At 41.5% G+C, this 12,822-nt stretch overlaps 1 protein-coding gene across 1 annotated transcript in view; it reads left to right on the top strand.

Moving 5' to 3' along the window:
* The window catches only part of LOC135499414 (uncharacterized), a 75,814-nt gene that overhangs the window by 28,966 nt on the left and 34,026 nt on the right, over nucleotides 1-12,822 (top strand). The window contains exons 6-12 of the mRNA XM_064790157.1: nucleotides 40-222; nucleotides 3,496-3,798; nucleotides 4,142-4,942; nucleotides 9,672-9,791; nucleotides 11,302-11,634; nucleotides 11,832-12,041; nucleotides 12,361-12,480. Of these exons, the coding sequence (XP_064646227.1) occupies nucleotides 40-222; nucleotides 3,496-3,798; nucleotides 4,142-4,942; nucleotides 9,672-9,791; nucleotides 11,302-11,634; nucleotides 11,832-12,041; nucleotides 12,361-12,480 (2,070 nt within the window). The remainder of the gene's footprint in view (nucleotides 1-39; nucleotides 223-3,495; nucleotides 3,799-4,141; nucleotides 4,943-9,671; nucleotides 9,792-11,301; nucleotides 11,635-11,831; nucleotides 12,042-12,360; nucleotides 12,481-12,822) is intronic.

Raw genomic sequence — 12,822 nt, 5'->3', positions numbered from 1 at the left:
GTCATCAGAATTTCATAATTTGCGTTTTAATTTTTGCAGTTGGTCGGAGAATTCAAGACCCGACTCACAAGACTCTATGGCCTCTCACAGCAACTCGAAGACTTCGAAAAAGCCCATTCAGACCTTCAAGACTCTATCTTAGTACAGGCCCGGAAGTTCAGCGACATCCGGAACAAATTTCTTGATAAACAGGAAGTGCCGGAAGTTACGGAAGAACTGAAGGTAGGCCCGCCCTCGTCTCACCTTCTTTTTAAACTCTACACAAGTCACTGGCATTTTAGTTTGCAAGTCTTTGATTTTAGCATGCGTTCTTATAGCTCCGATATGATCTAAAATTTTGTTGTCAATATTTATCAAGTACATGTATGATTTTGTTAGCGGAGGAAACATTTAAATAGTTTTTATTCAAAAAATGGGCTTTCAAAACACCAGGTGCCAAAAAAGCAGATGGCGTTAAAAAAAATGAAAATCTCAAAATAAAATATTTTTGAGGTTTAATACCATTGTGGTCACAAATTGACCCTGGGTTGATTTTAGAATTACTCCTCTCATAAGGCATGGTTTAATCTTCATCTTAATTGCAATATTTCCATCACTACTTGGGAACTAATCCTGGAACGTGGTTAGGCATATCATCCTTGACAACACGTCACCTCCATCACCTCAAATCCTAAACGCATGTTTCACCTAATCTTATTTACAATTTATGACAGGAGACTCTGTGTGAAATCACCAATTTCATTTTATGACGAACTTTTAGTTTTTGCTTAATCCTTGCATTTATTTATTTTGTATTTCTTTCCCCTGGCTTCACAGTGACTTTGGATGGAACTGCTTATGCAACCCCCCCCCCCAGGAAAATTAACGAAACTAACTGGTTTCATTGATTGCGATCTTAATGTTAGCTGATGTTATCAACCAATGAGAATGCGAAGTGGATGTCTGTCTCGGCCAATCACAGCCCCTGTAACAGGTGACCGTAACCTCTTCCATCATTTGTGGTGGATTATTTAATTGGAGAGGCACCTCCAATGATATTTATTTCAGTTCTACCAAGTGTTTACGAGTAAATGTAGTTGGCCATTTCACAACCATCCAAAGTCACAGGTACCTCACACAAACTGAGCTTGGTCTCTCACCCAAGCCCCACCTCGCGTTCCTCATGCTTACTGCCTTGGTTCTCTCGTATAGGCTCTTACTGATTCTACGCAAAAGGAAGGAGGTAGATTGTCTCTCGTTATTAAAAACAGAGGCAAAGTCATTAGACAAGAACAGGTAGAATGAATTCGCGTTACAGCCTTAGTTCTTAGATTTGACGATAGATGACGCCACACAACAAGCTACTGCGAGACGGGTTTTCTTCGGCAAATCTCACACAAAAGTTGATAATTAGAACAGAAGTTAGTACATGTACATGTCACGACCATACTGAACATAATGAGTGGCATAGAACGACCGCGTGCTCAAATACAGAGCTTTGAATTTGATATTCACAACTGGTCTTATGTTGGTGAAATTGGAGTATTTATGGTCTTTCTACTATGTCTTCAACAACATCCCAACTGTTGGCGTCATCTATCGGTCATCATCTGTATCATCCCCAACTTCTTGCATGTGCACTCTGTCACTCCGGTTTGTTTGTTTGTTTCTTCTTAAGTTGTCTCCATCATCATAATATTCTTTGTTATCTTGTTGAAATTCTTTCGAAAACTACATCTCTAGCCTTGTCAATCCGATGACCTTGATTCAACTCCATGATTCCCACGTGCCGGTTCCCATCCTCCCATAGCAGGCCTTCGGATCGCTCCAGGAACAGAACTCACACATAGCAGTATGTTAGTCCCTGCTATGAGAGAATGGCTGGTCCCTGACACACTAAAGTCAAAAGTGTCCGCAAACGAGAAATTTTTATCGCAGCGACATAGGATAATTATCGATGCAATCATATCTCTGGATTTGATACTAAGATATTTTTGCCATGAGTGATGATTATCGCAAGTCGCTGCAATACAGATTTCTCTTTTGCGGCGCGCCAAATGATGAGGTTCAGATTAGGTCCAAGACCGAGAACGAGGTTGCATTTTGACGATTAATTTGCGTGCCTGTTTTCAAAATGCAATGAAACAGCTCTTTGAGATCTGTTATGCCAATACAAAACAACCAATTTGACTGCATGACGTCAACGAAAGAAAAAATGACCGCGTTCTCGTTCTCGGATCAAAATTTGCATCTCTCTATTATTCGTTCGGCAAAGCGAAAGAGTTTCAACATCAATCAAGTTGCATCTCATAACATTCCCTCGTTGACAACTAACCCTCTTAGTTCCAGTTTGTTTAATCGTTTTGTTTGTTCATCAAAGGTAGTTTAGACTATGCGATATAGATCAATAAAGTCTTCTTTGTTTTGATATTCGAGTGTTTGTAAACAATTCGTGACTATCAAAGGTAATGGGAAAGTTGACACACTTTGAAAGCGTACTGTATCTACTCGTTTGTGTTTGTACCATTGACCCTTCTGTGGTCCAAGAAAAAAAGACTTTCCTCCTTTGTATTTTCATCAATTCTTGAAATTATGACGTGTTCGAGTTTTTTAAAAATTACTTTGAACACAATTACAGCACCTGCAGTGTAAAAACCGCTGACCGTGCATACTATTGCACACGTGTTCTATAATTGTACCAGTGTACTACCTTACTTTATGTTATGTGGTTTGACAAACAACTGATAGGTTAAACGGAATATTACAGAAGCAAGTAACTCCAACAAAGGAGAATCGTGCATGGTCAACTGTCACAAATGCATCGGGCTGGGAATCTGTGGCTGAAGAATGAGCTGCTCAGTTGCGTGCCACAGGGTGCCATCAGGAGCCACTACTATCGCCTACAGACATGCGTCCGCCCTGTCGTTAGAACGTATTGTCCCGAGTACATTGTATTATGTTAGAAAGGTCCTATCGCTGAGATATGCTGCTTTCTCTTACTCTGAAGCATGGCAAGAATGATGACTTGGTTGCGCGGTTGCGGTCCGCATCATTTCACCTCTGCAGCCCATGATGTCTAGTTACGTTACCCAACAACGAAATTCTTTTTCATGGTCGGTGTAGAAGTTCGAAATATCCTAGAAAGAAATGTCCAGGGAACAAATGATTCTTTTTGCGCGTTGATGTCTAAGCTATTGACGGTCTGTAGAACCATATTCCACAAACCGTCAGAATACAAAAGGGCCGCACACTTTTTCCAGGGGACTTTATTTTTCTTCTTCTATGACGGCCTTTCGTCCTCATTCTGATTAGACAATAAGACACATTTTCAATTCAAAAGGAGTCTCGCTTAAAACAAAATATTGCCGACAGAATCCAAAATGGTGACGAAAGCATTTTTGATCGAATTTCGTATGTGTTATCTTGTTTACGGTCTTAGAAACTTGCCAGTCCTTCAGTTGTAAGATTATATTGATCACCAATACCGATAGTTCATCTCTAATTTGTTTGTTCCAGCAATACGAAAATGATCTTAACTACTACCGATCAAAACTTAACCTGACCTCCAATATGCCGGGGAGGGCGTCGCCAAACGGCAGCACGGCCATTGACGATAACATCCAACATCTCGCCGAGAACCACCACAACCTGATGGAGAAGTGCCGCGCCCTGGACCAAGCCATGAAGGACTACCTAGACTATCTTGCTAAGAAGGAGGAGCTGGATCCTAAGATTGACTCCATCCGGGCCGACCTGACTGAAATTGAGGTGAAGGAGAAGACGGATGATCATATCTTGATGAAGGAACTTGCAAAAGAAGTAGGTTTCTACGGATTAAGCGTTCCGTTTTGCTCCAGCTTAATTAACCGATGTTACTATCTAACGAAAGATCATTTTTAGGGCAACATTTAAACCATTCTAGGTCATAGAGCAACGATCCCACAGCACATCTGACTGCAAAAGAATTAGGCTTTCTAAAACCATGTGATCCTCCGGTATAAATCTTACCACTTCTTGAATAGTATCTCATTGCTTTAGGAACTAATCTCAGGCACAGAACCAAGCTGACGCAGCAGAGGTTGCCGTTTGCAGCGTCTGCTTCTATGAAATGTACGACACAGAGACACGTTTATAGTACATTTATTTTGACTGTGGATTTCAGGTCGGTGCCCTTGCCAAAGACTGCGACAAACTTCAAGATGAGCAGGATGCCAAGACAATAGCGGGGACCGACACCTTGGATAATCTTGCTGTAACCGAAGCGCCGAAAGACAACCAATTTGTTGACGACTTCGACAAGGATGTGAAAGATGGAGAAAAGAAATACCAAGACTTGGTCGACGACCTTAAGAAGAAGCGACATCATTTGGAAATCGCTGCAATGGTTGCGCAAGATCTTCACACGTCTTTGACGGGTCTGTGTGACTGGACAAAGAAATGCGAGGACAGGTTGGATAACTATCCCCCGACGAGTTTGGACGCCGCGAAACTGAAAGATCAGCTTCAAGACTGCGAGATTCTGGCTGCGGAGACCAAGAGTGAGTACCTAGTCGTTGATGCGATCAGGCAGCAGTCGAATGACACGGACGCCATGAAGGACAATCTCGAGGCCCTTGAGGACACATTTGCGCGCCTCATTCCAAAGGTTGAGAAGAAGTGCGGCGATCTCGAGGATACTTTGAACAAATTGGAAAAAGTGCGGGACCTTTGCGGTGAGATCCAGGATGTCTTGGATGAGATTACCATCACCGCGGATGATGATCCGAGCAATGTTGACCCTGAGGCACTGCGGAAGATGAAGGAAGATGCCCAGCCGACCATGGACGAGCTGAAGGCACTCGTGGCGGAGATTCTGGCTGACCCCAACACTCAGGACAAGGCTGCTCTCCTGAAGGCTCTCACGAGCGTGCAAGGACAGTGGCACGATTTGGACAACAGGCTTTCAGAGAAGACATTCAACAAGGTAGGTTTGAAAATTGTTTCATTTGTCAAAAATGGATGATCTATGATGATACCTTAGATCGGCCGGAGAAATGTCTTGCACTGATAACTCTTTTGTTCGTTCCTCGTTCTTCATCCCCGATTGAGTTTGCTGAATATTGTATATCTGGGAACGACTTTTACCTCAGATGGAAGCACGTGGTCGTGATCGCTGCACACTGTCACGAAAAAAGAGTAGTCAAGGTTGACCTTATTATAAGACTGCTTGATCCTCCAGCGTTTAGGTTAAGCTTCCTATTGGTTGGAACTATAAAACCTCTTTTGTTATACTACTGAGAAGTCACAGTGAATGAGTTCTGACATTGATTTGACCTTTATTGTTTGGCTATCCAATGTGTCGTAATATGTTTGGATCACCTTCCACAAAAAAGGTGGAGGCAAAGTAGAGGGACAATGACAGAAGACATGACATGGAAATTATTGATGACATGTGATATTCCTTTGAGGACGCTGAGTCAACAGGTTGGCAGGAGTCGGAACAACAATTCCAGATTATCTTGTTTCGCGTGCGCATTGATGAGTAACCCAAGTACTCAACTAATGTGATGCGTGCGTAACCAGATGCGAAATCTAGAAAGTTTGGTCCAACTTCTGCCGACTGTCAGTGGTGTGGCCATTAAGGAGTATTGTTAATTTGATACCAGGAAAGTTGTACAGTTGTCTATTGATCAAAATAGAAACCTTTCATAGAAAAGTGGGTGCTGCTGCGTGACTGGCATAACAACTGAACCTGGGAACCTTAAATAACTACTAGTTGCTTTCAGTGAGGCAAGCAGGTGCTCTTGGAACGTTCATTAGGCCAATGTATTCCAACAAAATCTTGACTAAACTGCGCAGTTTCAATCTAACTTGCTGATACATCACCATGTGGAAGTGTTTCTGATGTACATACAAACATTAAAACCAACTTAGGTAGAAAATGAGTTGCATTCACCTATGTGTTGGCATTGCCTGATTCCTGAGATGCATGCTACTGCTTTGAGTATATTCCGAGGATGCACATGGGTTGAGTCATTGTGTCAGTTGGCAGTATTCGCCAGGTTGCTTATTTTTGCAATGTTTAGTGGCTATTTCTGCGTTCACCTTCACACGTTCCGAAGAATGTTTGGATTTAGCTTAGTGGCCGCTACGGCAGTCGGGAAACTGTTTTTGAGAAAAGCTTTTTGAAATATTCTTATTTAGAAAAACGACTTGTAAGTAGGCGGTTGTCAAATGCCCTGTGCTACCAGTTTTGGCGACCTTATCAGTATACTCATCAAGTCAGAGAAGATCCATGCATACTCTCGTAATGCTATATTTGTCTAAAGGTTTTTTGGCTAGTATGTTGCTGCAACATTACATATTATATGTTTAGTACTGTGGCATGGTATAAAGCGGGTGCCAAAATAAGTTCAGTGCATCCATCCTCCAATTTCTCCTTTTGAACGAGAAGAGGGCATGTATTTGAAATGTGTACGTCGAACACTTAATAATGTTCCTAAAGCTTTGTACTGAAGTCAATCATTCTCCAACCGAGTAGTGCGAATTAGATCTCTGAATGGAGAGTGTACACAGCATATGTTTTATGCGAATCAGTTCCCCAGGCTAGCTGTTGAAAGATTCCCGTAATGATGTGAATTTGATAGTCCATTGCAAGTCAAGCTCATTAGCAACGGTATCGTAGAATTAATGCACACGGTGTACACACAATTTAGCACTGGTAGTTAGGTTGATCATGGTACTAATCTAACAGTTGGAGCCCCCTCCTCCCCCCGAACGGTGATCATGATGATGGTGCTGAGTCATCGATGGTTCGAACGCTTGAAATAAGAACATATGCCGAAGAAGGTGGATTTAGTAGCTCTTCACATGCCCGTGGCGTTTGCAGCTACATGATGTAGGCTTTCAAGGACATACGGATTGCTCAGGAGACGCACATTTCTTTCTGGCTGTAACCATTCTGCAGGTCGTTGTTCAGGATGTGATTGTTGGTGACTGTACGTTGCCGGGGTGCGTTGTCTGTCTTCAGCTCGGAGGTTTTCCCTCACACGAGGTTTTCCCTCAAGCGTGTCGGATTTTCAGAGTTCATCGGGATTTCTTTTTAAGTAGCTGCTAAGAGCCCCTTCCCTGATAACCCACACGCTTGCCTACCTCAAGACTAATCACCCTTCGGTTTGATTAGTTGCTTGATTAGGAAGGTTGAATCAGCAGAACTATGTATTACAACCAGATTGATCTGTAATTAGTGAGAAAGCACTTCAGAACGCTTTGCCCATCCTGATTTCTACATTGCTTCAAGCTCCTCTCCTCTTCCTTCTTCTCAATTCTAGACGGACAGTCCAATTCTGTTCACGAATGCTGTCGTCTATCACAATTCATCCTGCTCACCGTAAAGCTGGTCTTGGATGCAGGTTCTGGATAGCGCAGAACTTTAAGGTTAAGGTATATTGCCACACAAATGTCGGCTTATGGTTTTCAGGTGCGTTTTCGACGCGGTCGGCCTTTGACTTTAGGTTCACTTCATCAGTTTTTGCTTAATTGGCTGACAAACAATACTCATAATGCATTTTAGGCCATGTGTAGAGTGCAGCAAGCTACATGTAGTTGCAGCATCACCTACTAAAGTCATCAGGCGGATCGAATAAGGCCTACGTCTTTAACATTAAAGCATGAATCACGTCGGCGCTGAGCTCCAACAGACCTGGATGCCGAGACCTCCCAACTTTGGGTCAACTACTATGACGATGAGATCACCACATGATAAAAATAAAACTTCTTCAAGCACTCGTGAAACAAAAACTTCGTCTGAATTGTTTTCTGTGCTTACTGCCCAAATAAATATTCTGCGTAGGCCTTCCTTCAACTGCAGTTGGCTTAGGGAGTATATACCTGCACCATTTTGCCACCCCGACCGGTCCTCTCCATCTATCAGGCTTAGACGTTCTCAAAACATTATAGCAGCAAAAAGTGCATTCGAATTTCACTGTGCGCGGTGACAAACTAGACGTCGTAGGCTGTAAAAAAGCACTCTTCCTCGACTGACGCTTGTCCAGGTGTGGAAGCACCTGCAATATTCTACTTCGATAGCCAGAGCCGCTAGCTCTTCCCCTCACTCATTCAGTCAGTTACCGGCTGTTGATGAGGCATCCACTCATCAAAAGTCTGCTGGCCGTTGGAGCATCTCCAACTTTTAGCGCAAATAATGATAATAATGGTAGTTATCATGCCATTCTTTATGTGCACATGATATACATGTAGTCCAAAGTGTTGCTACCAACGGCCATGTATTTTGTGCTTAGATGACTTTTCATTAGGATTGCTGTAGTTTCGAGTTGGGACAACATTTGTATATTAACGTGCTTTACGAAATTATTCCCTTGCTCGGATTTTATGTGACTACATCTAAATGACACGATATTTCAATCATATTTCATGTTATTGTGTGCTGGATATATGCACAAGTGAATAGCCTTGTGATCGACTGGAACAAATATTTCTTAATCGAATGTGCATATTCACTGTTGTTGGAAAGACCTACATATCGGAACTCTGGTACACTAGCAAATAGAGTGCACCCAGTACCTCTGTTACACTAGAACATGCATTTTTCATATTTATGAGCTACGACGACCTTCAAGGAAATACACTGAAAATTTGAGATGCACGAAGAAATTGACTCAATTCACTAGGAATTACATTGGGATGCCCGGCTCGGAAATAAACTGAATGCACCAGGAAATGTGTAACATTGACTGAATTGCGCGGACACCAATAAACAAGAGGCACTCTGACTCTCTGAGACAAAGCGCATCGTGCAATGTTATCAATGAAAGACATCACGAGTATTGTTCCAACAAGCTCTCTCAAACCACGATCCAAACAAAGCTCTTGAACTCCCTCACCTAAACATTCGCGGTTAAACTTGGTTCTACTCTTAACGAAGTTAAAGGCTGTTCGTTCAGGTGGCCAAGATCATTTTACATATTGCCCAGACTGGGAACATGTTCCAAGATGTTTAAACCTGAAGTTTTATCAATTTACCAGACGAGTTGGTGTTGTATTAGATCTGAACCCAAGGTGGTTTCGAAGATCTTAAATGCTTCGGATATTGAACAACTGGATTCGTGAACATCGGTGGTAAGATTGCTCCACGCGTCTTCAGGTGGCCAGTCCTGATTCATTAAGCGTCTAGCTAGTTCTCGATCCAACTCACTGCGATTGATGGGTTACCAGAGATGCACATCTCTAGCACGTCTCTAACTTAATTCAGGAGTGTGTGAACGTTTTGGTGTTGAAACCTTGGATTCTTTAACACGAATCGAAAGATGTGGCATAGAACTTTACCAAAAAAATCATTCACTTTAATGGATTACGGATGTTTTGCTGAAATTAAGGAATGGGCTTTAGACTGTGTTCCAGGAGCTCGATTTCGGTGCTCGAACTAAACGCGAAACTCAAAGCATAAATGGAAATGAGCGATTCAGATATTTCATAGACCTTAGTCCTGGCTAGGATTATTCCTTTGACAGAATTAAAGCTGCAAATATTACAAACTCAAACTGGAGTCCCTGTGGTGCAGCAACCCTCTCCAAATGTTGGCCGAATCGTTGAACTTCGTGTTCCGGCCGAGGACCATGGTGCAGTCTGGTAGCTGCACCAGCGTCTACACAACTGATATATCTCACCCCTGTGTTATGTTGGTTGTGTTGCAGGCTGTAGATAAGTTGGAGGGTCACCTTCAGGACCTGGACGGGCTGGACGCGGAGGTTGGGCAGGATGACACAGTCAGCGCCGACCCTGAGATCCTTAAAGCTGCCATGAAGGAAAACACGGTAAGTGCATTTTTCTTTCCTTGTCGGAAAACACAGTACAAGTGGTACATGTACACAGACAAGAGTGTCCATGTGTGGATCTTTGATGGAACGTTCCATCCAAGGACATCCGTGGATGGATCGAACACGGGTCATCATAGATCCATGGATGGAGAGTGTAGCCTGTGAATGATCAACAAAGTGGTTGAATTAGTATGTCTACCTTCTACTAAAGATGATGCAGGTATGAAGTCATCGGTACCAAATGGGTGAAAAAAGTTTGTGTATGTCGCTCAGGCCACGGCGATAATTGCAGGGATGTAATCCTTCCTGAGTGTACATTTTTCCTCTGGTTACTATATAAGGTTTTAAGGAAAAACAAACCTTAACAAGACATCTTAAGGAGTAATAGTGGTCTATCGGGCGTGATATACCAATAGTAACAAAAGACATAGAATGATCATTTGCACCGCCTGGGTCTGGAGACCTTTATCAAAACCAAAACCGGTCGGTTCGCGTTATCGTCTTTTTTTTAAATGGAAAAAATACTGTGTTTTTTGGAAGGGAAGGGTGTTTCATCCCGCCATTTTTGAATGTGTTGGAAAAATGAAAATATAGGAAAGTTTAGAAAATTGTATGCAATTAGTGCCAAATTGAACAATGACCGTTGACATACATGTAAATATAAATATAAATTTGGGTCTGATCATGATCACTAGCATTTGGTATGCAAGTTGCATATGTACACGTAATTGGCAAAATCTAAACCATTTATAATGTGTCATATTAAGCATAACTTAAACAATGGAATAGTCAGATGATTTTTGGCCTGATTAGCTCGATGAATTACTGATGAATTTATATTTTTCGTGTAAGGTGTGGATGGGGGTGAGAGTGGATCAGTGGAGAGAAAGATGGGGATGGAGGTGGGAGTGGGTCATTTGGGAAGGGCTTCCTAAAATCTAATTTGATACACCAGCACGTGAAAATGCCATTCAAAAAAATCATAGCGGAAACGAAGTTGACCCAAATCAACTCATGTATCAGGAAATTGATGAACAAAAAAGAAGTTGGTCTATATATATAGTTTGTGACTCATACTAATTATAACATAGAGCAAAAATTAGATTATTTGTCGCTAACTAAACCTGCATAAAGTGTATATAAGAAAGCTGTCTAGGATAAAAAGCACTAACTATGTATACAAAAACATTGTTCAGGTTGGTTACAGTTGCTTGTTACTCACTAAATACATACAACTACGTTGTTACTATGTGTACTTTCTCGGTACAAATGCATAAAGGTAACATTAGAAATGCACAAGGTTAAGTTACCAGGTACGCGTATATAACATGTACTGTTCATGCATTCTTAACAGGTTTTTCTTCTTCAATGTTATGATTAACGTGATCAATCAGTCATCGCGCTAATTAGTCAGGTTGTTGGTTGAAATGAGATGCAAAAGAACTGTTGGCCTGTTGGCTGAATATTTTTTTGATAATGATTACATCCTTTTTTCTCCAAATTATAGGCTGTTGCCGAAAAACTGGAAGAAAAGAAGAACGATATCACAAACATTGCTGAGCAATGCAACAGAGCATTCCGCGCCACAACAGACGACGTCCAATCAGATTTGCGCTTGAAAATCGATGCGGCAAAGTCTCACGTGGACCACTTATGTAAGCAGTGCGCTGATAGGCACGCGGTTTTGGACAAGACGCTCCCATTGGCTGTGCATTATGTTGAGATCCATGACGAGGCTCTCGCGTGGCTGGATGAGGTGGAGTCAGACGTTCATTCTCAGTGTCAGGAGGTGGTCGGTGACAATCCTGAACAGCTAAAACACCAGAAGGAAAATGCGACGGTGAGTTGACAGTTTGACCTTAGAAAAACTTTAGAGCCTTATCTTGTAACAATTAAATCACCAATTAAGCCAAGCAATCAAGTTGTAGAAACAGTAAAAGTCACCATATTTTGTATTTATCTAATAATTTATGATTTATTACCGAAGTGATGGTTATCACATAAATATCAATCGACTCTTTTCATTTCCCTCAACAGGAAACACAGCAAAAGATCGACGATGAAAAACCAAAGTTTGAAGATCTCAATGCCACCGGAAATGAGCTTGCCGAACTCTGTTGCCAAGACGACAGCCTTGCCATTGGAGAAGAACTTGACCTAGTTAACCAGAGATATGATGGTCTCAAGGTTGATGTGGCCAATAGAATCGATGAATTGGACGCGACGTTGAATGACGTCACATCTGAGGTAGAGATACAATTATCATATTACTTTTTGTTATCAGAACAATTCTTTTTTATTAGATGCTAATTATGACCAAAATCAATACGACTGGACATCTTATGAAACTCGGTCACTTGAACGTGACACTTTTAGTAATCAAGTGGTACTTCGAACATAAAAGTAAGATAACAACCGTGAAAGTTGCCGTAGTAACCCGGCAAACAGTTTCCCATATCAAGATATTATTACGAAATAATGTGACTCTTATAGGGGTATGATAATATGAAAGAATACATTTAGTAATTAGCATTATGGATATACAACATGACTGTTCTTTTACTAGGTTTCGGAGCACATAGACGATGCATTGAACACGGTCGACGTTCTGAAGGAGAAGTTGGACAATTTGGAACCTTTGACGGGAAAACCGGAAACATTTAAAGCCCAGAGTGAAGAACTTAAGGTAAATGATATTCTTACACATCTTGACTATCATCAAAATATGTAAGCAAGCCTTATATATTTTCGCTGTAATGGGTATAAAGGTTCTTAAACTTTTGAAAAACCTTCTAGGCACAATGTTTTTTTCGGCCAAGACAAATATGCACCTGTATTTCAGCAAAATAAAAAACCATTAAGAGGTTTTTCAAGATTTTCTAAAACCTTCTTTTTTTCATTTTCATGAAAAACCGTGCATATTTGTGCTTACTTGAAAGCATGTAAAAGTTTTTCAAAGGCGTATTTCCAAAAGGTGTAGGTGTGAGAGACTGTTTTGCTCAGCTCCTACAGCTACATGGAGCTGGAT

This window comes from Lineus longissimus, chromosome 15 (genome assembly GCF_910592395.1).
Source record: "Lineus longissimus chromosome 15, tnLinLong1.2, whole genome shotgun sequence".
Lineage (NCBI taxonomy): Eukaryota > Metazoa > Nemertea > Pilidiophora > Heteronemertea > Lineidae > Lineus > Lineus longissimus.
The sequence above is the reverse complement of the archived record's forward strand: the minus strand, read 5'-3'. Positions and strand labels throughout refer to the sequence as shown.